This window comes from Coenobita brevimanus, chromosome 8 (assembly GCF_032717465.1).
Source record: "Coenobita brevimanus isolate Jiangsu-jjx chromosome 8, ASM3271746v2, whole genome shotgun sequence".
NCBI classification, from domain to species: Eukaryota; Metazoa; Arthropoda; class Malacostraca; order Decapoda; family Coenobitidae; genus Coenobita; species Coenobita brevimanus.
The window spans coordinates 32,452,674-32,479,388 of record NC_136961.1 but is presented as its reverse complement, the minus strand read 5'-3'; the positions used below and the strand labels follow the sequence as shown (position 1 = coordinate 32,479,388).

General features: G+C 44.3%; 1 protein-coding gene across 1 annotated transcript in view; it reads left to right on the top strand.

Annotated features, from left to right (window-relative positions):
- Positions 1 to 26,715, top strand: part of LOC145407369 (glutamate receptor 2-like) — a gene marked incomplete at its 5' end in the record, with an annotated part of 166,280 nt that overhangs the window by 34,873 nt on the left and 104,692 nt on the right. Inside the window, 2 exons of the mRNA XM_080278319.1 lie at positions 23,363 to 23,521; positions 25,743 to 25,833. Coding sequence (XP_080134445.1) covers positions 23,363 to 23,521; positions 25,743 to 25,833 — 250 coding nt within the window. The remainder of the gene's footprint in view (positions 1 to 23,362; positions 23,522 to 25,742; positions 25,834 to 26,715) is intronic.

The following is a 26,715-nucleotide window of genomic DNA, read 5'->3' as shown; positions in this document are numbered from 1 at the left end:
ATTTTTTCAGTTTTTCATAGGCCGCGCTGAAACGACGCCTGTGGCCATTGATTGGCTAAATGTCATTTGACGCCGGCGGCCACAGAGGGGTTAAAGGGGGCTAGTGTGGCTGCAGCGTTCCTCAGGAACCTGTGATAGTAATTGACCATCCCCAAGAACTCCTTGAGCCTGCGAGGTGTAGCCGGGTGTGGCAAGTCCTTAATGCCGTCCACCTTCTGTGGGAGATACTCTGTGGCCCAAGAAATCCAGTTTGTCTGCACCAAGGATACACTTTGCCGGGTGCACATGTAGCCTGTAGTCCTGCAGGCACTGGAACAGCATTTGGAGGTGTGTTTTGTGCTGCTCATTGGAATCAGAAGTGATGATGATGTCATCGATGTACACCAACACGAAATCTAGCCCCCTGACAACCTGGTCCATAAATCTCTGAAACGTTTGTGCAGCGTTTCTGAGGCCGAAATTCATCTTTGTGTATTCAAACAGGCCAAAGGGGGTAGTTACTGCTGTCTTGGGGATGTCCTTCTCTGCCACAGGGATTTGAAAGAACTCCCTGACTAAATCAATCTTGGAAAATATATGATGGCCGTGTAGTTGGTGGTGGAATTCCTGGATGTGGGGAGTGAGGTATCTATCGGGAACTGTCATCACATTCAGTGCCCTGTAGTCCCCACATGCTCTCCACTCACCCTGCTGTGCCTTCGGTACCATGTGAAGAGGGGATGCCCAGCAGCTTGATGACGGCCGAATGATGTAATCATTGAGCATCGCCTGAAACTCCTTTTCCACTGCCTGATGACATTCTGGGGGAAGGCGTCTGGGATGGGTGATACAGGCCGGTTTAGAAGTGATGATGCAGTGCTCTACACCAAGGTCTGCACAGCCGTTGTTGGGCGAGTGAGAGGTCAAGAGGGGAAACTGGTGTAGTATGGAATCGTATGAGGATTTCTGGTGAAGGTGTGTAATGAGTGGAGAATTACCAGCACACCCAGTTACTTTGATGGACGGGTTTGAGGGTCTGTGATACAGATTCCGTCCTCTGGTATCCACGAGCAAGTCATGTACCTCCAGGAAATCATGCCAACAATGGGTTGATTAACGTCTGCAATGAGGAATGGCCAAGTAAATGACACTAATTGGGCTAGTGCCATGTGACAAGGTTGATTGATTGATTATGGTAGAAACTGTCGGCACAACTGCTCAGGTCATGTGCCGCCGGACAACAAGCTAAAACACATGGCAAATAAATTGTGCATAGTTAATAACTTTTTCTAGAAATAATACACTGAAAATAATAAAAGAATAGTTAAAAGAGAAAACAATTTCTTATAAAAGTGGAAGGAGGCCCGCCTCCTGAAGAAAATAAAAAACATCAGTAAAAACGCTATGGGCTCCACCAAGCATCGAGGAGAGACAGTAGGCACCATCTACCCCTGTATGCCTATCGAGGAATCTCCGATGCAGGTCCCCCAAACTTGGACACTCGACCAGCAAGTGACAGACAGTAAGGGGAACAAAGTAATCATCACAGTACGGTTGAGTCTCGCCACTCATCAGGAACTCATGTGTACAGTGGGGCACCAATTTTCGCGCCTAATCGGGTCCAAAAATAATGCGCGAAAGTGGAATTAGCGAAAGTTGGGGCATTGTCTTTATGGCAAAAAGGCTAATTGGTTCCCGGTTATCCTAAAGTAACACCAGATTTTCATTTTCACTTGCAATACAGTACATCAAATCACTATTGTACATTGCATTGTGAGATACAAACAATAAAAACTGTACAGTACACATTATATGAGGAGAAACATACCACAGAGACCAGGTTGAGGTGTTTAATGGATGTTGGGGGTAAGTATCCGAGGCACGTGGCGGGCTTATTTAGCCACGCCAGACGTATTGGCGCCACCTCTTGCTGCCTCGCTACCACTCTCTCTCTCTGTCTCCTCAGATGCAACTTGATGCAACACTTCCACTCTGTGCTGAATTTCCCTTTGTGCTAGGTTCTCTTGAACAAATCCATCGAAATCTTCATCCAGGTTAAGCTCCTCTATGGCACTGTCAGTAGGGATAGCATCGACTTTGAATGTTCCGGCCACTTTTTATCACCACCACTGCTTCCCGGCCCTCCCCCCACACCACCAGGCTCTCCCCCCACACCACCAGGCCCTTTCCCCACACTACCAGGTATAGTAGAGGCCATTGAACAATGAGAATCCAACACAATGGAGCTAGCACGCTCGTACACAATGGCGGGAATGGGTGGACAGAGTGTTGACATGACGTCATTCAGGATGGCGGTGGGTTGCGGGCGGGCGGTGCAGGAAATTCAAAGTTCAAAATATTGTCCCAAACCCAAAATTTGTGCGCGAAAATCGATTTTTTTCAAGCAAAAGTGGAAGTTAGGGAATATTTGGTGCATGCCGCGAAAGTGGATTCCGCGAATCCTGCTGTAGCGAAAGTTGGTGCACTACTGTAAGCCGAAAGTGCCCAATGCGAAGCCTAGCAAGAGCTACCTCCAATCGCTGAGGCATGGAAGGGAGAACCCTTGGCACAACCACTCTCTGGAAGACCTCTTTCAGCTTATTATGAGCAACACCATCCCAGCGTCTCTGCCAACACACATGCATTCTGTCCCGCAAGTAAGGTGTTAGATCAGATGCAGGAAATGGATATTCTGCTGGGGGCTGTCGAGTAGCCGCAGCCTTGGCCAATGCATCCGCAGTCTCATTGCCCACCACACCAACATGTGCGGGAACCCAGCAAAATTCCACTCTCTTCCCCCGACGACGAATGAGGAACAGCCACTCTAAAATAGCTAAAACTAAGGGATGGGAAGAGTTAAAAGAGTCCAGGGCCAAAAGCGCCCCTTGAGAGTCGCTAAAAATAGTAAAATAATTGTCAGGATGAACAAACACCAATTTCAAGGCTAAAATGATGGCTGACAACTCCGCAGTAAAAACTGAGGCAACCAAAGGAAGACTACCTCCACGGCTATAATTGGGAAATACCACTCCAAAACCAACACCTGATGCGGATTTAGAGCCATCAGTATACACAGGCACAGAACCACCATGACTAGAAGAATGTTCTAAAAATAACCTTAAAAGACACTGAGGAGCGACAAAATCCTTTGAACCTGCAATAGGCCTGCAGAAAGTTACCTTGGACAATATCCAAGGCGCAACCCTCGGGATCCGAACAGGACTGACAAGTACTGCCGACAAACCAAACCCCTCCATTATATCCTGAACCCTATAGCCAAATGGACGAGGCATGTGAGGGTGTCTACTATAACACAAAAGACAAGACTGTTTCGTCACACCCTCACAGACAAGTGTTTCTGGAAGGCAATGAATCCAGAGCCAGCACCGTACTGCAACAGACTGATGCAGTAGATCTAAGGGAGGCACACCAGCTTCCACCAATAAGCTGGGAATTGGAGACGACCGAAAAGCCCCAGTTGCAAGGCGAAGACCAGTATGATAGAGAGCATCTAGAGTTTTTAGTCTTGATTCTGTGGCAGAGGAATATACCTCACAGCCATATGACAGCTTAGAGGTTACAAATACCTGAAACAAATGCAAGAGTGTCCTTCAATCAGCACCCCAAGAGGTATGGGACAGAACCCTCAATAGATTGAGAGCCTTCATACATGATATTTTAAGATTTGCCAAATGTGAGACCCATATCAAAAGTCAGGCCCAAGAATTTCGTCTCTGTCACACAACGGCGTCTCCTGCCACAAAGCTGGAGATCAGGGTCCGGGTGTACCCCTCTCATCCTACAGAAGTGCATAGCCACAGTCTTTGAAGGGGAAAACCGAAAACCCTTGGAAGTGGCCCAGGCAGAAATCTTGTCCAAGGCAAGTTGCATCCGCCGCTCAATAGCAGACATGCGGGAGCCAGAAAACCATATAGCTAAGTCATCCACATCAAGGGATGAGGATACCCCAGCAGGCACAGTGTCAATGATACCATTGATGGCCACTGCAAACAGGGAAACACTTAAGACACTCACCTGTGGGACACCTTCCTCCTGGCACAGTGGCACAGAGAGGGTAGAACCCACACGGACCCAAAATACACAATCAGTCAAGAAGTCTCCAAGCAACACAGACAGCCGACCACGTAAACCAAAGGCACGAAGATGTTGGAGGATGCCATGGCACCAGGCAGTGTCATAAGCCTTCAGGTCAAAAAACACAGCCACAAGATGTTGCTTGGAGGCAAAAGCTTCACATATTGACGCCTCGAGCCTGATAAGGTTGTCTGAAGTGCACCGTAATTTACGGAAACCACTCTGCGACGGAGAGAGAAAGCAACCCTTCTCCAGAAACCACATAAGCCTGACATTGACCATCTTTTCGAACAGCTTGCACACACATGATGTTAAAGTGATAGGGCGATAGTTGGAGACTTGGGAATGGTTTTTACCAGGCTTGGGAAAGGGGTGGACAATACCCAACTTCCAACTCCTCGGAATAGAGCCCTCACTCCAAACCCTGTTAAAAAGGTCCAATAAAAACTGAAGTGAATCAGTTGGAAGATGACGCAGCATAGCGTATGGAATATCGTCAGGCCCGGGAGCAGTGTCACGACACTCTGAAAGGGCAGCACATAGCTCACGGAGGCTGAAATCTAAATTATACACCTCTCCGCCACGAGAGCGAAAGTCAAGACCCAACCTCTCCTGATTCCTACAAAAGGTGGCAAATGGATGAGAAGGATCCTTTGTGGAGACAGCGTAAAACTGATCTGCAAAAGCAGAGGCTACTGCATCTGGTGTAGACACAAGTTCTCCGTGAAGGCGCAACACCGGAGGGGAGGGGGGCGAGAACCTACCAGAAATCTTGTGCACCTTTTTCCACACCACAGACATTGAAGTTGAAGATGTAATTGTAGAAACATACGACCTCCACGAGTTATGGCGAGCATTCTTCACGACCCATCTATGGTGAGCACGTGCTTTGCGAAACTGTATTTTTAGAAAAACAACATTACGATTGGCAAAATACCGACGAGCAGCTGCTTTGTAAGTTCCCTTTGCTATGGAGCAGTCATCATTCCACCATGGCACAGGTCTCCGGGAAAAAACACCAGAAGTCCGTGGGATAGAATGAACCCCTGCTGGGAAAATGGTCTTAGTAAAATAACATTCGGCATCATTGATAGTTGAAAAGTCAGTAACCCTGTTGGCAAATACACATAGTTCCTCAAAGAGAGACCAATCAGCCCTGTCCAGACACCAGCGTGGCAGACGGGCTACAGGAACAGAGCGAGTAGGCTGGACCACTACAGGATAATGGTCACTACCATGTAGATCATCCAAAACCTCCCAAGAAAAATCAAGGGCACAGTTAGAGGAGGAGATGGTAAGGTCAATGACAGAATACGTGCCAGTCTGAACATGAAAATGGGTCGGCCTTCCATCATTTAGGACAACCAAATCTAAATCCCCAACCAAAGAGGCAAGAAGATCACCCCGGGGATTTCAAAGTGAGTCACCCCACAAGGGATGGCAGCCATTAAGGTCACCAAGGAGTTGGAAAGGGGGTGGAAGTTGGCTGATAAGGGTTTCTAGATCAGCACGTATAACAGGAACGGAAGGTGGAAGGTACAGACAACAGATGGTATAGCACCTCCCAACGTGCATCTGTACAGTTAGAACTTGAAAGGGGGACTGAATCTCAAAGGAAATAAAGGGGACATCAGAACGGCACAAAATTGCACATCCACCGCTGTGACCACCAGGAGGAGATGCATGGAAGGCCTTATACCCCCTAATGAAAGGAAACTGTCTGTCCCCCACCATTGTCTCCTGAAGACACACACATAGTGGGTTCAGAGCAGAGAGTAATAACTGCAATTCCTCCCAATTTGCCATGGCACTTGGCACTTCTACAGTTCCACTGAAGACAGATTGGTACCGATTGAGGCATAGTGATTAGTATTAAATATTATGAACTTAGAAAGCTATGTAGCAACCTCGTTGGGAAGGGAGTGAAAGCCCTTCTTCCTAGGCGTGGAGCTCTGCCTCACCAACTGAGAAGGCAATGAAGATTTAGAGTTTCCATGGGTGGAAGTACCCTTACCCCGAGACATGTCCCGCCCATCGCCAGAATGAGTCCGAAGCACAGAGACCTTCTTGGAAGACCCACGTGCCCCGTTCGCACACCCATGTGAGGGTTCAGCTGGCACCCCGGGGCCAACCGAACCCCCACCAACCAAATCATCCAAAGGTTGGCTGCTGGGTGACGGATCAGAGGGAGCAAGCAACTGAGCTCTATGAGTATCTAAAGACCCAGGCCCCACCACACCTGAGGAAGAGGCAGGGACGGGAATCCTAGAAGGGCCATCATGAACACCCACAGACTTAGATGCCACCACTGGCTGGGTTGTCGAGCGAAGAGCCCCCTCAGAATCCTCATGTGGTACAGAAGTTTGAACCTTAGAAGGAGGGGAGTCACTCAAAAACTCCTCACTCCTCACTCGTTTGAGGTTGGCAGATGCAACCTCCATCTCTGCACCAGAACTTAAAGCATTAGAAACTATAGTGCCACATTGTAAAGAAGAGTGAGCAACAGTAGCAGAGCGGGCAGATGGTACAGGAGCAGCAGTCGGTACGGAAGTAGCAGCTGATACAGAAGTATGAGAGACTCTGTTTTTTTTTGGATATGTCAGAACAAGGATGCACAGGAAGGACATCGGGAGTTTTGGATGTGTCAAAGCAAAGTGTAGCATCGACACGGGTGTTTGTCACAGGAGGAACCGGAGGAACTGGGATGGGGGAGGCACTCCCAGACGCTGGAAGAACCACCGCAGAGAGGACACCCCCAGAGACAGGAGGCACCTCCCTGGAGGAAGCACAGCTGCTTCCAGGCTGCACTCCCTCAGTGGAACCCCCCAGGCGAGAAGGCCGGGAAGTAGAACCCCGAGAATTTGATGGGGCATTGTGTGATGGCAGGGGCACCTGCCGGGTAGCTTTATGGCGAGACAACGCAGCAGCAAATGTAACCCCAGGGCGAATGAACCACTCCCTTACCCTGTCCTTTGCCTCAGAAAAGGAAATTTTCTCCTTCGTTCGGACAGAAATGATCTCGTATTCATATTTGTATACTTCGCAATCCCTTGAGGAGGCTGCATGTGCTCCTCCACAGTTCAAACATTTAGAGGGTTGAGAACAATCATCTATACCATGAGAAATTCCACCACAATTTCCACAGACCTCAGGAAGGCCAGACGCTTCCCACCTGCAAGAACGGTGGACGTGACCAAATCTTTGACAATGATAGGATCTTCTAGGTCGGGGAACATAATGTTTAACCTTTAGCTTCCACCAAGCAGCAGTGATAACCTCTGGCAAGGTAAGACGGTCAAATGTCAAGATAAGAGTGGGCATGGGGGTTAAAACCCCATCAACCTTCTTCATAATTCTCTGTACTCCTACAACACCCTGAGGAGCCAGCCCCTCTAAGAGGGAAGAATCAGAATATGAGATCAAGTCATGAGAATACAAAACCCCTCGGGACTGGTTCGGGACCAAATGACGAGAGGCAGATACAGGATAACCGGCGACCACAGTTAGAGACTGGATGCGTGAACTCTCCACTTCATTCCTGGCTTCTAAGAATAGAGAGCCATCGCCCTGCAAAGAGACATTGGGGATAAATCCACATGCTGTTACTAGACCACTGTGAATCTGAAAACAATTCAGGTTCCGGAAGGAAGTACCATTATCCATTTTGATGACTATGCATTTTGTGTAAGAGTGATTTACAAAAACACCAGGTAACAGCTCCATAGAAAAGGCATCGTGATTCACAGTTTTAGCAGACGACCCGGAGGGTACAGGATCGTCTGCCAGAGAGTGACCAGTTGATGTCGACTCGTGCAGCTGGTCACCGACCACATGAGTGGGAAAGAAATTTTCTGTGTATCTATACATCAGTGAAAAAAAAAAAAATTGGCACCAGGAGCCAAGGGAAACCGCCTACCAGGGAGTGAAGGGACCGAGCGAGGTCTGATGGGAGCGGGGTACCTCGTCCCCAGAGGGTGTCCCCAAAAGGACACACTGTGATGCAAAATTTTGCTCCCACCAGTGCAGAGTCCCCCTTCCCCAACACTACCCAGCCCAGACACCCAACCAACCAACTCGGGACAGCACCGAGGCGATCCCTCTGGAGGGCGGCACCGATGACACTTATGGGTAACCTACGTTTCGGGCAGCGCTTAGTCAGACCCCTCACCCACAACCCTACCCGCGTGGGAGACCCTGCCGGATGTCGTTACATCCACGGGCAGGCTTGTGGGATCACAGGGGCATGCAAGCCCCCCCACCACGACAAGGTGGCTGCCCACGGGGGGTATGTGACAAGGTTCCGTGCCGTATGTGGCTATGGGGGTGCCGTTTGCTGCTATCAGGTCGAATGCGGGTTGCTGAGCCGTTTTCTGGTCTGGGGTAGGAGGGACCATACTGAATGTGGCTCCAGTGTCAATAAGGTATTTTGTGCCTGAAATGGCATCCTTAACCCATAGCAGTTCCCTGGAGCCAGTGGAATGTGGAGTGATTTTGGGTGTGCTGATAATGACGAGGCGTTTTGTGTGTGTGGTGGGAGACACTAACTTGGGAGTGTCTCCCACCATATGCATTTCTCGTGAATATGCAGGGTGGTGCACATTGTCTGGCTTCCATGCCAAAGCGTTTGTGATATGTACACAACACAAAATCATCCCTTGCTGTTTGGGGATTAGGATTACGAGCATGGTTCCCTGGGGGAACACTGTTGGAACACGGAGGGGCTGGGGGATGCACTGCAACAATGGGGGTCTGAGTGGTGAAGCCACTTATTTTACTTTCCAACTCATCTATTCTATTTGTTAAATTTGTTAACAAGGTACACAGCTCTGACATGGAACCATTTTTGTTAGCTACAATGTTCACTGACACCACTGTTTCACTGGGGGTAGCACTGGGGGCTATGACAGGGGAAAGAGAGGAGTGTGCGCTTACTGGGTGGTTGGCGTAATGCTGTTCGGTTTTGTATAGAATGACTGCCCTCTCGATGAACTCAGCAAGGGATGTACCAGGGTCCAGGGATGCTAGGTGGAGTCAGAGGTCTGGTGGCATGAGCTGGAGGAGTCAGTGCCGAAGGAGGTCATCTGATAGGGTCGCTCCAGCTGCTGTGAGAGTGGCTTGAATGTGGGTAAGGAGGGCTGAGGGGTGCTGCTGTTGGGAGTGAATTGCTTCCAGCTCCGTTTGCAGTGCCTGCTTTGATTTTCCCAGGGCTCGCAGCAAACTCTCCATGAAGGTTTTATACTTTTGCCCTGTAGGTGGTTTCAGGAGTATGTCCTGTACAAGGGCAGCTACTTGAGTTGGAAGAGTGTGGACAACTGCTCTGAATTTGTCATCATCACTGGCATCGTCCGGCCACGTTGCATCAACTTGTGTAAACCACGTGTTAATATCATACATGAATGTAGGATAGGATAGACGGATGTGTGGTAAGGTCTCCATGTTCTTTATACACTCCGGGAAGTCACCACTGTGGCATTGTTTTAAGGTTGAGGTCACTGTTGCATTTTAGTTATGGGAATATTTTACTAGGGGCTACGCCAAGGCAAATGGTAAGGATAGATAAACACAAATGTGCCGGGAAGAAACAGACATGGGAGTGATTATTGACTGGGAACAATACAGAGTTACTGCATGATTTCAAAATAGTCCAAGGTCATTACATTACAGCATGTGTGGATCAATTACATGGGTAAAATAGTTACAGACTACAAATATGAGTAATGAATTTAGTGAGAAGCTGGGCTGATGTGTTTATGCGTATTGTATATGTAAAGTTGTACCACGTGGCCAGATTATACCAGGAGAGATTGAGAGCAAGGAGATAGTAGCCGGGGGGAAGTTGAGAGTAGAAAGAAGGCTGGAGCTAGGTCGCCTGCTCAGTTTTAAGCCCCCTAATGAGGTGGACGGAGCACCGGTAAATGTAGGTTGCCTGAATATTCAAATCTGATTGATTTAGGCACAACTACAGGTGAGGAGGGAAGAGAAATTGAGTTCTATTGGTAGCGTCACCAATTGCAATACTGATTCCGAGAACGAGGTGTGGAAAAAGCAATGAGGGAAGGAAACCACTTGTGTGTGCATGGTGAAATGAGGGAAAAACCATGAGGGAAGGAAACCACGTGTGTAGATGAAATGCACACCAAGGCACAATACTTTGTGGTGTAATATATGCCACACTAGTACTGCGGTTTACCTTTGGTACACCAAGTTGTTTTTCTGTTTCAAATCCTGCTACCAATATGGCAACTCTGTCCACTTGTTTAGATTTGATGCTGGGAAAATCTGGTAAAAGCCTTCCATCCCAGTGCACCAGAAGGGGTATAAACGAATCTGTGGGTGATCTCTGTCTTGAAGCTCTCAATTCCCGATTTTTAATCCGAGCACGATTTATACCACTTCCTGATAATGACTGATCAGTAACATCATGACCCAGAACACTTGCTACAGCACTGGTGACAAACACTGCCAAGAATAGAGAGATTATTCCTGTCTAATGCTGATGCAACATGTGGTGTCACAAATATATTAAGGCTCTTTCTAGATTTCTTGGGCTCTGCAGGTCCATCTGGTACATAAAGATCGTGTGATTCTGAATCTTCACTCCTTTCACTGCTATCACTCAGATTTCCTGTATCTTTCACTTCTGGAGAAGTAAATTGCGTCTCTTTTCTTTCATCTTCTTGCTCACATCTGATTTGCTTTTGTTTTTCATTTTCTGCCAAGATTTTGTCAACAGAATTCATGCAACAGCAAGACGTGTCTTCATGCTGCATCATAAGGAAGATTTTATCCTCTTCATTTCTCATGATGTGAAGCGCATCTTTGCTGGATATGTCAAAAAGACTGTGACGTTCATCAAGAAACATTTGTTCCTTTAACCTCCGATATTCATATTTTCTTAGACGAGCTTTTGTGAGCTGACAATACTCATCTTAAATTTTTAATAGCTTTAGCCCAACTAAGTCATTCCTTTGTATTGGTATTCTGGCTCTCTGTCAGTATATTATGGTAGCCTAGACAGCTAGTTGGGCACTTTTTCTGAAAGTGTTGTTTTGTACATCATGATAAAACAGTAAAGTCTTTTAGACATTAAGGTTATGTGGGAAGTGAGCTGTTTGTGATATTTCTTTCTGGTTTTCTAACCAGCTCAATCCTGCATCATCTTTAAACATGCGTGAACTTTCATTTTCTCGGGATTTATCTTGGAAAGATCATATTAGATCTCTTGTAATATCTGCTTCCAAGAGATTAGGTGTGCAAAGCCATCTCCATACTTTCTTTACCCCTGCATAGTTGTTGACTTTACACAGGGGTTTTATTCACCCCTATTAAGAGTACAATTCTCATGCATGGAGATGCTCCCGACATACAGCTCTTCCCAACAAGGTGGAGTCAAAGGGTTTTGTCTCCTCTTACTGGCTCCTTTCAACCTCTGTCTCTTTGCCACACTGATGCATCTTTATCCCTTTTCTATCACTACTTCAATGGTCACTGCTTCTCTGACCTATCTGCTTGCACCCCTCAATGACTACTATGGGTGCGTAGCACCCGTCTAGCAGGAAACTCTCATCCCTTTTCTGTCCAGCTCTCTAATGCAAGAGATGACTGTTACTCCCAATCCTTCATTTATGCAACAGATCAGCTCTGGAGCTGTCTCCTTCTGTCTGTATTTCGTACACCCTATGATTACCAGTCTTCTAAACGCAGTGTGTCCAGGCATCTCGAAATGAACGGATTTTGAAATCGGCTCTCTGTTGTATTGTTTTTGTTTTTTTCTTGGAAGGAATGGTTTGTGGGCTCCTGGCCTTTGGTTCTTTCTTCCTTACATAAAAAAAAAAAAACAACACTGATGGGAAACTTTGAGCTTCTGACATTTTTATCACATGCTCAGCTGGAATGGACTACAGCAATATTTAAATGAGCTCACTCAGAAAGACAAAAGTTCCTGACTGAAGCTTTAAATTTGTCTAAAGTCTAAAACTTTACTCACCGGTACATATATTACAGATCTGTAACAATCCTGATGATTATTCTTGGCTGGCCTCCAGTTTAAAAGGTATGAAAGAGTGAGGCATTGCCCTTAAAAGCAGTCTAAAATCTGGAAATCTGGATAGTGGGAAACTTAACACTGCGTATCCAAAGGTTTATTATAAAACTATTAACACAGATCTAGTAAAAAAAAAGCATAAAGTCTGATAATACTTTAGTAGGCTACCCACATAATTGCACAGTCAGAATTTCATACATATGACACAAAATATTACTTTTTGTGCAACCTTTATTTATTTATTTTTTTTTTTATGAGCTAAAACTTTCCCTGTGATGTCTGTTTGCCAAATGAAACAGGGGCAGCCTTGCAGAGCAGTACGTTTTAGACTTATATTTTATATTTTACCCATGCATTGTGGACCACCCCATTCCCAACGGTACGCAATTCAATCAACCGAACTTCCCTGAAAACCTGTACATGGAGCCGATTTTTCGACTCTTACAGAGGTAAAAAGTTTTATGCCCAGGGTTTAGAGCTTGAATTTACACACCTTATGCCGCAAACCAGAGCATTTTAGACCAACTGGTTCATAAGCTATAGCCCGTCAAAGTTGAAAAAAGTTACCCTTCCAGGCAGGGCGACTCTAGTTTTCTATGCGCTCCCCCTCATCCCTCCCTCATTACTCCCCTCCCATGACCTTCCTCATCCACTCCCATCATCCCCCCTCTCTTCCTTCCCTCCCCCCTATTGCCCTCTCCCCAACCCCTCTCCCCCTCCCCCCTACCCCCACCCTTCAGAATTTTGAAGCTCATTTTTTTGTTTTTTCAAACAATAGCACGCAAAATAATTATGACGGTGTTACTCACTCACCCTCAACACCCTTCCAGCCCAACACTTCTCCCCTCCTCACCTTCCCTCCCCCCGTCCGCTTCCCTCATAGCTGTATAGCTGTCAAAATAAAAAACATACATGAAAAAAACATACATTCTGTTTCATGCATCGGTGTATACAATTACACAAACAGTAATCTGTAATCTGGTATTGAATGAAAACATGCTGGGGGGGAGGGGGGAAGGGGAGAGGTAAGTGGACGGCATACTACAGGGGGTGGGGGTGGGGGAGGGGTGGGGAGAGGCGTGGAGGGGTGGTACAGGGGTATAGAGGTGGGAGACAGACACCACAAGACAAAGAGGACAGGCAGAAAGGGAGTACAGGGGTGTGGAGGGTGGGTGGGGGGATATAACCCTCCCCATGGAGACAGGGAGGGGGGGAAAGGGTGGGAACCATGATGGTGTGATGAAGGATGGTGGGGGAGGGGGAGGGAGGGAGCAGGAGGCAGTCAGAGGCGAGAGCGGGGGAGAGGGAACAAAGGTATTGGGGTAGAGGAAGGTGGTGAGAGGGCGGTGGGGGAATCACCCCCCCCACCATGGGTAGGGGTCCAGATCCTCCCCCCTCCCTACTCAGGACTTAGTCCTCATTGGATTGCACCGATATACGTCACAATTGGGCCGAAGCCTAGAGTCTGCAGTTTTTTTTACAAAGGCTTCTCTATTGATCACATTCAGCATCTAGCATAATCCTGAGAAAGGATTGATTGATCCTGTTAATACTTTAGTGGCTATAGTCCAGGATTCAGCACTGTATAAGAGGGTGGAGATGCATGCGGCTGTATACACTGATCCCTTCATCTCGATTCCCAAGTTGGTATTTTCAAAGACGCTGGATGTGAGACAATTGAGAGGCGTGGTTGATTCATGTGAGCACACTTCCAAGGTAGGTAAAATTTTCCACCTGTTTTCTTTTTCCGCCATTTATCTGAAATGCAAGAGGCTCTGCTGTGTTGTTTCTCTGAGATATTATTTCTGTTTTATTGACATTAACTTGGAACCAGATTGCATGATGTCTTTTGGAAATGATAGTGAGAGACTGTTGTAGGGCTTCTAGGGTCTGTGGAAGGTCAGCACAGTCATCATCATACTGCAGCTCTAGGAAATGAACTATTTCAGTCTTGGATTGTGCTTGAAGACATCTGAGATTAAACAAGTTACTGTCAAGATGGAACTGGATTTTTATGCCATCATCATTGCTCATATGCTGGTGACTTAAAAGGGTGACTACAATGAGACAGATGTTGAAAATAAAAGGAGCCAGGACACATCTCTGCTTTGCGCCCACCCCCACATTGAAGTGTTCGGATTTGCTTCCACCCATGGACACATGAGCATTCCTGTTGTCCCATGCAGGTTCTAGGATGATATGAAATTTTGAAAGAGCATTCCACAATACTTTCCGTTGATGGCGAAATTGCTTTTGCAAAACAGATGAATGCCTTATACAAGTCACAGTTTTGCTCATGGCATTTCTCCTGTATCTGTCGGGCAACTAAAATCATATCACATTCCTTCCTTTCAAAATCCACATCATATTTAAGGAAAGGAGAATGCTCAGATTGTGACAACGGCAGAGACATCTCCCTTCTTTTAATGGCTAGCAAAGTATTAGCCAAGACAATGCTATCCAGACTGACAAAACATTTTGGATAACATAATCATGGCTAATACTTTGCTAGCCATAAAAAGGAGGGAGATACTTCTGCAGTTGTCACAATCTGAGCATTCTCCTTTCTTTTTGTGGATGGTTAATATTCAGAAGTAAGCCATTCGGATGGAATTTTGTTCTTGGTTCCAGAGAGTCAATTCAAGATTATGGAAATGCTGGTGAGGTAACTGGTCACCCTCTTCTATCAGTTCAGATGGTATGTCATCACAGCCAAGATTTTTTTTTATTTTCTAGAGATCAGATGACCTCAACAGCTTCTGCAAGTGTAGGTGGGATATCAAGATCTACTGCTTGAGAAGCATCTAGGATGTTACCAAGGATATTGTGCTCCACTGGGTTTCTTTGGTTGAGTAAAGTGTCGAAGTGTTGCCTCCATCTTCCTAGGAATGCTTGCTTGTCTTTCAGGAGCTCTCCTTTGGCCTATCGAACAGGGTTTGTGTTGTGTTTGGTTGCTCCTATAAATGTTGAACCCATGTTGGTCGTTAATATCAGTCAGTCTTTGTAGCTCTTTTGTTTGCTCAGTCCACCATTTGTTCTCCATACCACACAGTTTTCTCTGAGTTTCACTTCTGAGATTCTGGAATTCAGTCTTTAGGGTTAAGGAGCTTGGATGAGCGAACCAGTTGTTACTTGCTGTATTGTTCACTGCAAGAAGGCCATACCCTCAGCATTTACATCAAAGCAGTCTTGATGGTGGCAAGTGGAGAAGCCTAATGATTCTTCTGCAGTGCTCTGGAGCAGTGTCTTAATGATTAGCTGTTTGGTGTCTAGGTTTGATACATTGTTGTTTGGATCAAGTGGTGGGCATTAGGACAGCTTGTCTGTAACAGTGATGTGGAAGATGTTACAAGTTGCCATGTACAGTCTCCAACAAAAATAGAGCGATTGGCTCGACGAGGAGGTTGATTTATGTGGCACCACCGCACCCCCAGTTTCAACCCCTCCCCACCCTCCATCGTTCCCATTCATTCGTCTACCCTTCACCCTCCCCACATCCAAGGGCAAGAGAGTAAAGTAAGGCCTACTTGCATTGTCTCAACCACTCTTCCGTCATCCTGTTGTCCTGGGAAATAGTGGTTTTGTTATAACAAAGAAAAGAAACATTACATAGTGTTTCACTCCACAGTATAGTTACTTATACACCACGATCTGAATGCAGGGTGATCTAAAATAGTAATATACAGGTATTCGTATATAGGGAGGTCTGTAATCATACAATTTATCATTTTGACAGTAGTATCCAGTCAGTGTGTAACATTAAACAGTCGGAATCTATAAGTAGATGTTTGTAGTGGTAGGTGGTGTGCTCCTTCCCTTACTCAACATAATCACTGTTACTTTACAAACTCTGTTATAGGTCAGTACCATTGTTATGAATCCATATTATAATTACAAATCATAATAGTTATATAGTTAAATAGATAGATAGACGGAGCTCCACGGAAGCCTGGGAAGGGGAAATGATCTTGCAAGTTAACTGAGGAAATGTTGATCATATACAAGAAGTAGCAAGTCAGGGGATGATGTAAGTAGTGTGTCAGCGAGATAGCATGCGAACAAAGCCTAGTGACCATACACACATACTCACACACAGATTTCTGGAACTTTCCAACCACAGTGTAACACACGTGACACAACCCCTGTTTCACCAGAATTTAGGAAGCAGAGCTCAGAAGGAGACAGGCCATAGAACCGACAGGTAGTGGAGATAGTGAACAAGAAAGAGGGGCCCAACTACACTTATTATATTGTCTCTGTAAGACATACCCTGCTCAACTTAGATTTTCTCTGAAGATAATAAATTAAGATCAACTCACTGTATTCATCTTTAATTCCTACTACAAGAAATCGAGAGTGACAACTAAACAACAAAACTTCTCTACAAGTTACTACAAAGTCTTTTATGACATATTGGTGGCAAGCGAAACTACGGACATCATCTCCGAATCAAAAGCGAATTTCTACAAAAGCAGGCAAGACTCTACAAGATTAGCTTCAGTTCTACAGTGAATTCCTACAAAATACAGCCTACAATGCAAATAGCCTACAAGTCTACAAAACAACTCTATAATCTTCACGTAACTTCAAGCAGCAGCAAGAAGAATATAAAACAAAGCAAGTAAAGAAGAGGAAAGACCAAAGCAACAAGCACACAAACCCCCACCACTCTCTCCTGCCTACCTCCATCGCTGACGCAGAGGTCAAGACACGCAGCAAAACACCAGAGCCACATTTATAACGCGTCTTAGTCACCTTTCTTCACCCAGGTTACGCATCGCTACTCAGTATTCACCACAGCTACCAGTGTGGGAAGCCGACATCACCATGTGCTGAGATGACATCACAACGCCAGTTTGCGGACTTAGGGCCACGCCAAGCAACGTGTGACTGACACCAGGCACTTCTCACCCACTACTCATTACTCATTATTCACATAGCTCCTACTCATACTCATTTATTTCCACAGTATTGAGTTGGAAATTCGACGTTCTATGCTGAGGTTTGCCTGTGACAGCTGTTAACCACCACAAGTACCAGGCCATGGAATTTCCTGAGTAATATCGTCCATCAACGCAGCACTCGAATTATCAAGAGATATTCAATCAACCCTGCATTTTTCTTCCGAGATCGACAGTTGCATCGACACGCCTCTACGATCTGTATCAAGTGGGTGAAATTATACTTACTCATTTCTTCTCAGTGCTAAAATTAGGTATATTCAACTCCTTTATTTATTTCTATATATACACTTATACACTCACTATCTATCATTTATTACAACTCATTTACTCATCTATTTAGTTAGGGCATAAATAAACAAAAGGCGTATTTCATAACACCATATCTTAATGACAGGGATATTTTCCCCACCACCCACGTTAATACCAGATGAAACACAATTAACCCCAACAACAGATTCACAATTAGGAGAGCACCAAGGCAACACAGCCATTGTACAAACCTCACCACCAACTAAAAACCAAGAAACAAATACGTCAGTTCCAGATGATGAGTGGGAAACCCCCCCTGACGTAGCAAGTGAGGACTTAGTTTCTGCCTTGCATACCTATCAGAATATACTTGATATAGTGCAACGTGCAGGCGAATCCTATTCCACCATTCCCTCACACAACGATAAACAAGTCCAAGTTAAATTAACAGAGCAAACAGTGAAAATGAATCACGAAACAAATACCGCGGATCTAACATCCCCACCTCATGTTTACGTTTACCATGAAGATAAAACTGCCCCAAAATTCTCTGGCACAGAAAAAGATCGCATTGACGTCATTTCATTGGTCAGTCAGTGCGAACAAAAGTTCATCAAGCGCCACATACACGATGAACAAGAGAAAATTGCCATTTTTTCATCTTACATAAGCCAGGAAAGATGTCCAGCAAGCAATTTATTGCGATCAGACAAGCTCCTCAAGGCTAGGACATATGATAACAACTAAACAACAAAACTTCTCTACAAGTTACTACAAAGTCTTTTATGACACCATTAGTTACTACTAATACCTCACGTGTGATAATAGCAAAGTGTTGCTGATAAGTAAAAGACATGATCAGTAATATCTTGGTTACTGATGTCTTAATACATGATATCGAATAACGTTGGGCAACAGGGACTGGATGACAGTTTGTCCGGTGGTTAAACCGAGGCCATGATGTGGTTACTGGCATTACCAAAGGTCAGTCAATATTTAGACACCATTCTTTGCTGCTGACAGTATTATAAATATCAAGGTCAGTTTCATAGACAGGACAGCCAACAGTAGAGTGAGCCGCGTGGTGTGCTGACCCCGCTCACACCATAACTAGGGCGGGATTACCAGGTACAGGCAAAATGGGCAACTGCCTACCAGGCCACGGCCTGTCACAGGCCATCTAACTTCCAGAGCAGAATAAATATACACTTTAGGCATCCAAATAAATGTCACCACCCATCAGGCCATCAAAAAAGGCCGTTATAGGTTATGCGAAAATTTCACTGGAAATAACGGAAAAAAGAAATCTATATGTTGCAGGCCAACCGTCTGCCTTGCCTACCAGGCAACAGCAGGGTTAATCCAGCCCTGCATACAACCAACCCCCTCCACCCCTTGCCTCAGCCGCTTATCGCCACTTAGTCCAGTAAGGGACCCGCCACCTCCTGATAACAATATCAGGAATATAACCTTGCCATATATAGTTATAACTGTAATAGGGTGGAATTTGCGATTCACATGTTTATAACACGAAGTATTTCGAGAAAGGTAACCAATAAGTAAATTGGCCGAATGGATGATCTGCATGGTAACCAAACAAACTTGTCTAGATTGCAGTTTATGCTAATCAATATTATCATGCCATACAACAGATAATTCAGTTTATTTGTTTACAACGAGAACGTTTTCAACAAAGGTTTGACGAGTTACAATTCACACTGGTCAGTGTTACTTATAGCAACGTAATAGAAGTAGCGGTCAGGTTACCCTTATGATTATTTGCTCTTCAACTTGTATCCTACAGTATGTCTGTTACTACTTACCTCTATCTCTGTGTGGCCATGGTTTTTCCCATTAACTATCGTCAGCCGAAACGTTAACTGCCTCAGAGAGGGAAGGATGTTAAAATGGACAAACGGTTTTGGATACGCAAATATTTAATAAGGAAGACTAACTGAAAACCGGTATATTTAAGAACACATTATAAAATGATTTGAAACAATGTTGTCAGACAGTGGATTTATATGATAACGGAATGCTGTGGGTAACTGGGGGAGTGATAAGGTAACCCTGTCAACACCTAGTAGGACCATCCACCACCTTTGCAATCGACCTGTTCCAGTTGCCCTACAGTAACATGTGGTATGGTAATAATACTGAATATTTTACTAGAGACCTGGTGCTATAGCTTGACTTACCCTGCTGAGTTATAGGCTGTGTTCAGACTCTAATGTATTATAATCTGCACTGGGCTTCTGATTGAATAACATTTAGAAAATGAGGTAATACTGTGTACCGATCATTAAATGCTTATTTTCCGTATCGATAAACTATAAATATCACTATTATATTGTGCAGTGGACAATATTGTAATGCACACTTCATGGTAATAATAAAGATGTGTTTATGAGCATTGGTGGAGAACACACACACACACACACACACACACACACTAGGCACAGCCGTTGACCCCAGGCCCATCTTCTCCCCATGCCCCCACCACAACGTGTGATGGCCAGCTACCCCGCCCACACACCACCGACCGCTACAGACATCATCTACATATAGCTTCCGACTGTTTAATATTACACACTGACTGGATACAACCGTCAAAATGATAAATTGTATGATTACATACCTCCTTATCATACGAAGATGATACTATTTTATATCACTCTGCGTCCAGATCGTGGTGTATAAATAACTATACTGTCGAGTAAAACACTGTGTAATGTGTTTTTATTTGTTATCATAGCAAAACCATTATTTTCCAAGCCAGATGGATGATGGAAGAGTTGTTGAGACAATGCGAGTAGGTCTTGCTATACTTTCTTGTCCTTGGATGTGGAGAGGGTGGAGGGTAGACGAATGAATGGGAACGAGGGAGGGAGGGGTGGGGTGAACCTGGAGGTGCGGCAGTGCCACATATACCAACCTGCTCGTCAAACCGGTCGCTCTATTTTTGCTGGAAACTGTACTTTTAGTTACCATTGTTAACTTTCTTGATGGATGGTCTACTGCACATTTGCGGGCATAATATGACTTACTTTAGTTTGGTGACTATAAGCCTATGGTCTGTTGCGCACTTAGGAACTCTCATAGCTAGGGTTATAAAAACTTTTCTTCAATCTCATTGCCCTAAAATGACATAGTCAATTAGGCGCCAATGTTTAGATCATGGGTGCATCCACGTGGTTTTGTGTTCATTCTTAAGTTGAAAAATGGTGTTGGTGATGACCAGACTGAAGTCTGAGCATAAGGAATGTAATCTAAGGCCATTGTTGTTCATGTTACCAACACCATGGCAGTCTATAATGCCTTGCCAGAGGTAATTATCTTTTCCCACTTTATCATTAAAATCTCGATGAAGAATCAGATTGTCAGTTGGTGGTACTTAGCAAATGGTGGCATCCAAATAGTAGGAATCTTTGTCGTTGCCCTCAGAATCAAGCGTTGGGGCACTGGCACTGATGAGTGTTACATATTGGCCTTGAGAGCAGCACGCACCACGACATCAGTCTCCCTGATATGCTCAGACGTTGCTATTTCTTGGATGTTCTGATGAAGGTTGCTTCTGACTGCAAAGCCAATACTATGGTCTTTTACATTGTCTGGGTATCCCTTCCAGAAATAGGTATACCCTTCTGCTTCTATAAGATTGCTCTGTCTTGAAAGGCGAGTCTCAGACATAGCGGCAATGTCATCTTATATCTTTTCAGTTCATGGGGGATAAGGACAGTTATACGGTATGGTAGTGTGCCATGGCCAGCATCAAGCAAAGTTTGTATTTTTCAGGTAGCAAGAGTTAGAGGGATTATTTTGTTTTTTTGACCACAGTGTGAGGTGCCTTGACAGACATAGCTATCTGCCCAAGTGGTGCAAAGCAGCAAATGTTTAGGTTACCTTAACTAAATCCCTCCTCATCAGGGGTAAGCAGTTGGGCATCCTTTTCCGGCTGCTCAATCGCATGGGATGCTGCCGAAGGCATGACGTGCTCCTATGCCGTCATGTCAGCGACCACTGAGCCACTAGCCAGTGCCGCCTATGCACAGGACTCAAGCTAGCGACTTCCAGCCACATCCATGGCCTGTCACTGTCACCCTCTTCTGTCGCCATAAGTCTTTAGTTTTGATGAAAGATAAGACGGTATGCGAGTAAAGCAGTTGACTTGTGCAATGAATGAACTGGGTGTAATAGTGAGGTTGTGCAGTCCTTACCACCATGTAATTTGACCCTTCTCAGCCTGTGAATTTTAGTAAAAACGAAACGTGTATTCAAATTATGTTCATTGGTGCGCTGACCTCACTTTCTGTTAAAATAAGTAAAATCTATCATTCCGCAAAATTTCATGTTCGTAACACTTTTCATATAAGACCTGGACCCCATTCTTCAAGAAAGTACAGTGATTCGGTGAATGAATGAGTGAATGAGTGAGTGACACATATATGGACATGCAATATTTTTGGTCGCAGTTATCGGCCCGATATAAACAGTGTTTAATTGAAGAGACATTCTGAAATCTTTAGGCTACTAACCAAGGGTCGTGTCATCGAGTCTTAATTACTAAATTGTAGAAACAGCTCTGTCAACAAAAATATTTTCTCAATAATTCAATGAGAAGAACACAAAATGATAGCAACTGCTATTTCATTATTTAACTTCACAAACGTTTTTCTGAGGTAACACTATAGGGCTTCAGTGCCATAAGTGTTTTTGGCTACCTGCTTCTCCTTCTCTTTTCTCATAATTCACCACAAATACTAGGACTGTGAGTGAAATCTTGGAATAACAGATGCTATGATCGCCCTGCAGTTTTTCATATAGCCAACAACATGTCTAAGAATGTCGTTCGTTCGTTCGTTCGTTGAAAGATTCCCTGCACATATAGTGCAGGCCGGGCCATACATTAGCCCGGTCAGTGGTGTATGGGCTGATTAAAAAAACAGTAAGTGGGGAGGACAGGACCTGGGGAGTGCCCAGCACACACGTCCTGTCTCCTGACTGGCTTTGTGGTGTGTGTGTCTAAGAATGTCACGAGTAGTAGTGTGATGAATTACTGCACTGAACAAGGTTCTTCTGTATGCAGGTGCCATGTTCGTAGTATTTCTTTGTATCAGGATTTTTTTTTTTCATTCTAAAATATGCCACAGTGACAGAAAAGTCACTGGGCAGAGGGTAACATTGCCACACCATCCTGCCACAGTCTACATTTACCATCTTAACAGTGCCGCACTTACAGTACTACACTTTACAATCACACAACACATTGACACACTGCCAAACTTCTCGTTACCTCACCTCACACTAGTACATTTAACTTTGTTGCACCTCACACTTCCAAACTTCACAGTGCCATACATCACACTGCCACGCTTCACACCGTGTCATCCCTCACACTTCACACGGACACACGTTACACGAACACACCTCACAGTGATAACTCACACACGGTCACACACAGACTGTCACACTTCACACTGCAACACTTTCCAGCCACACTTTACATCTCACGCTGACACACCTAACACTGTCACACCTAAAAATGTTACTTCAGATACTGTTACAACTCACACGGACACTTATCACATTTGCGCACCACACACCGTCTCACCTCTCACTGTCACAGTATACAGTACCATGCCACACACCGTCACACTCATACAGAACACCTTTCACACTGACACATCTCCCACTGCCAGTAGCCGCACTGACATGCTATACACTATCATACTTCACACACACACACACACACACACACACACACACACACACACACACACACACACACGTTTCACTGCATTTTCTACTAGTGCCACAACACAAATTGCCATACCACACACTTATTGTACACTGCCACACCTCCTGCCTCAACTCACAGGAATATCCTTATCACCTTGTGTACTGGTGTATATGGACAGTATATTTGTAATCAATGATTATTTTTTTTATATTATCGAACATTACAAGATAATTTGTAATGGTGCATCATAATACTAGAGAACCTACAATAGTCATTTGTTTCCCACAAAAGGTTTTCACATCGTCCTCATTTGGTGGCGACGACGGATAAATTCCCATCACAAAATGTGATGGAGGTGGATGACCCAACGCAGCCTGGAGGAAAGCGGGTCATCGTCCAGGGAGTCATGGATAACATGATGCAGCTCATAGCAAGACGAATGAATTTAACGTAAGATATACTATTTTCCTTTCCAACACAATGATAATCATGATTTTCATCATCAGCTGCGCCATCATCATGATTATCATCATCACCATCAGCATTATTGTCAGCTGCAGGATCAACATGAACCTAACCATACTTATATTATTTAACATTATGAAGGAAAATCGCAAATTAGAATAATAATCACCACTGACCAGACATATTACGTTACACGTCCATTTATTTTTAATCAAACTTTGAAATTTCATCTATATCATATTTCCAGAGCCAGTATTCTGACCCAGTTTGTCCATGTTTTACTGTTTTGTCGCACACATCGCTTGGAGGAGATCTCCTTGACAAAATAATTTCTCACTATTTCGACTATTCCTCAGGGAAATCCAGCCGGGTATATATATGCAGTAGGAAAACAAGTAATATAAAATCAAGTAGTTATAGTGTGGGGAGGGGAGGGGACTGTGGAAGGCAAGATATATATCTGTAAAGATTTAGTTTATATTAGGCGGAATGCTGTGCTGGGTAATATGCATTATTCAAGACCTAGCCAGTTGATTGTCTACCTGAGTTTATCGCTGCTTCCTTACACTGTCATACTCAGTACTTTGAAGTAAACCCTTCTTTTTTTCTCTGTGATGATGACGATACATTATTTTACTTAATTCGTGAAACCACCAGATGATTTTATTCAGCTCTGGAATGATGTCTGGTGGTGAAGGGAGTTTCGTCTTATTAACTCTTCTCTCATTGCCTCCTTTCAACCTTTCTCTCTCTTAGCCACATTGTTGTATCTTTATCTCTTTTCTATTTCTACTTCAATTCTCAGTGCTCTTTTAATTGTCTGGTTGTCGTCCACTACGGCAGGAGCGTAGCATCCATCTAGCAGTAAATTTTCACCGCCCTTTTGTCCAGCTCTTTGATATAAGAATTAACCGGAACAGCCAGCCCTTCATGTATGCAACAGGTCAACTCTGGAACTGTCTTTCTATGTTTGCATATCCTTCTGCCTATGACCTCTACTCTTTCAACCCATTAGCTCCCAGAGTTCCTATGCTAGGGATTTTGCCGGATGGGTACCAGGTGTACCACCCTCCACCTGTCGGCTCATTGTCGCGAAGCTCATAGATCCCTACCCCGGGGTTCCCTTCTCTGTTAACTTTTGAAAATGCTCAGTTCCGTCCTATATTGAGGACAATGGGTAAAAATGGGTTATACGCAATACGTCCAGACATCTCGAAAGGAACGGATGTTGAATTGGGCTTTTTTTTTTTTTTTTTAATTCTCGGAGGTGACAATGTTGCGGACTTCTATTCTCTGGTTCCTTCTTCCGTTCACTAAAAAAACTATATATTAAACGTAGGGTTCGAGAAGTTGCTATTATCCGAAATATTTTCTAAAAGTCACACGAATAAAGGTGAAAAACACATCATCTGACTAAAGACGCTAGACTCTTCAGCCAGTTCAATTGAGCTATTTTTACTCCCACCAGAGCATCATAATGAGAGTGCTGTGTCCGAATAGCAACACTTTTATTCCCCTCTGCACACACTATGACCCACCAAATTTGGTAGGTAGACAGCCAATATCCCACGGAACAATCGATTAACTTTTGCTGACGATCCGGATCATATTACAGATTCTGGATCCAGAAAACACTTTTTGCAAAATCTTAATCAATGATCAGAAAACCTAGCCCATTATGAAGAGTGGTTTGGAAATAATGTTGACCTTGTCGGAGAGATGCGCTCCTCTGAATGTCCCTTTAGTTGTTTGTTTGTATGTTAGCAGAATTACTCAAAGACTAAAAGAGATTTGAACCAAATTTGGTGGGTAAATAGTCCATGTCCCAGGGAACAATCGATCAACTTTTGGATCCGATGTTTGTTAGTTTGTCGTTAGTAGGGTTACTCAATAACTAAAAGAGGGACCTGTACCAAATTGGGTGGGTAGATAGCCCAGGAAACAATCGATTAACTTTTGGGACCGATCCGGATCGTACTGCAGATTCTGGATCCGAAAAACACTTTTTGCGAAACCCTAATCAATGATGAGAAATCCTAACCCATTTTGAAGAGTGATTTGGAAATTATATTGCCCTTGATGGAGAGATGTGCTTCATTGAGTGCCCCTCTAGTTAAAATCTGCATTCACTTTCAAACACCGTTATGTAAACGAAAGTCAATAGAGTCTCATATGCAATTGAAGTGTCCATTTACTTTTGCCCCAGCTACTCTTACGTGAGAGCCGCCGACAGATCATGGGGCACCAGGCTGAACAATGGGTCGTGGACCGGCATGTTGGGCCTATTGATGAGGGAGGTAAGCTGTAACACTTTTTTCATATACTTTTTTCCACTTCCCACCTTACTTCATTTATATAATGTGGTGGTGATGTTGTGGTGTCGCAGTGGTATGAGATATTGGTATGGTGATCGTGTTGTATGGTAAGGTGATGGTGGTGTGATATGCAGTATTTGAATTCGTGCTCACGCACGCTTCGTGAGCGCGGGTGTTATATTTTGATTGGTGTGTGTGTGTGTGTGTGTGTGTGTGTGTGTGTGTGTGTGTGTGTGTGTGTGTGTGTGTGTGTGTAAACAGTTTTGATCAGAATTAATCAAAATTGCTGTAAGGACTGCCAAGCAGTCCTAAAATAAAACCTGTTTTTTTTTTTTTTTATGAACAATAAGTCATAGGTCAAGGTCATGGAGCAAGGGCATTTTTTTTTTCCAGTTTAACTAAACAGTTTCGTATGTAAAGGTTTTTGGGAAAAGTTAAAGGCCAAGTCACTGAAATGGTTATAATTTGATTTGAACCAAACTTGACTGAACAGTTAAGGGTCAAGCAAGAACAATGGGATTCACTTGTGGGACCAATCAAAGGTCAAGATCACAGAACAAACAAAAAAATTCAACGTATGTCTCTGTGTGAATAACACAACTAGAACAATTTTGATGTGTTTTTGGATGAGAACTGGTGGATGAGTTGAGGATCACCCTAGAAGTTGATATCTTGTTTTTGAGAATAGGTCAAAGGTCATCGTCACTTGATAAGATCAAATTAGAATGCTTTTATGTAATATATACTATATTGTGTGGATATGTACAAATTAAACAAGGATAAAGAAACTCGATTTTAAGAATAATTCACAGTTCAAGGTAACAGGGAATGGTCAAAGGTCAGGGTCACTGACTAAAGTCAGCT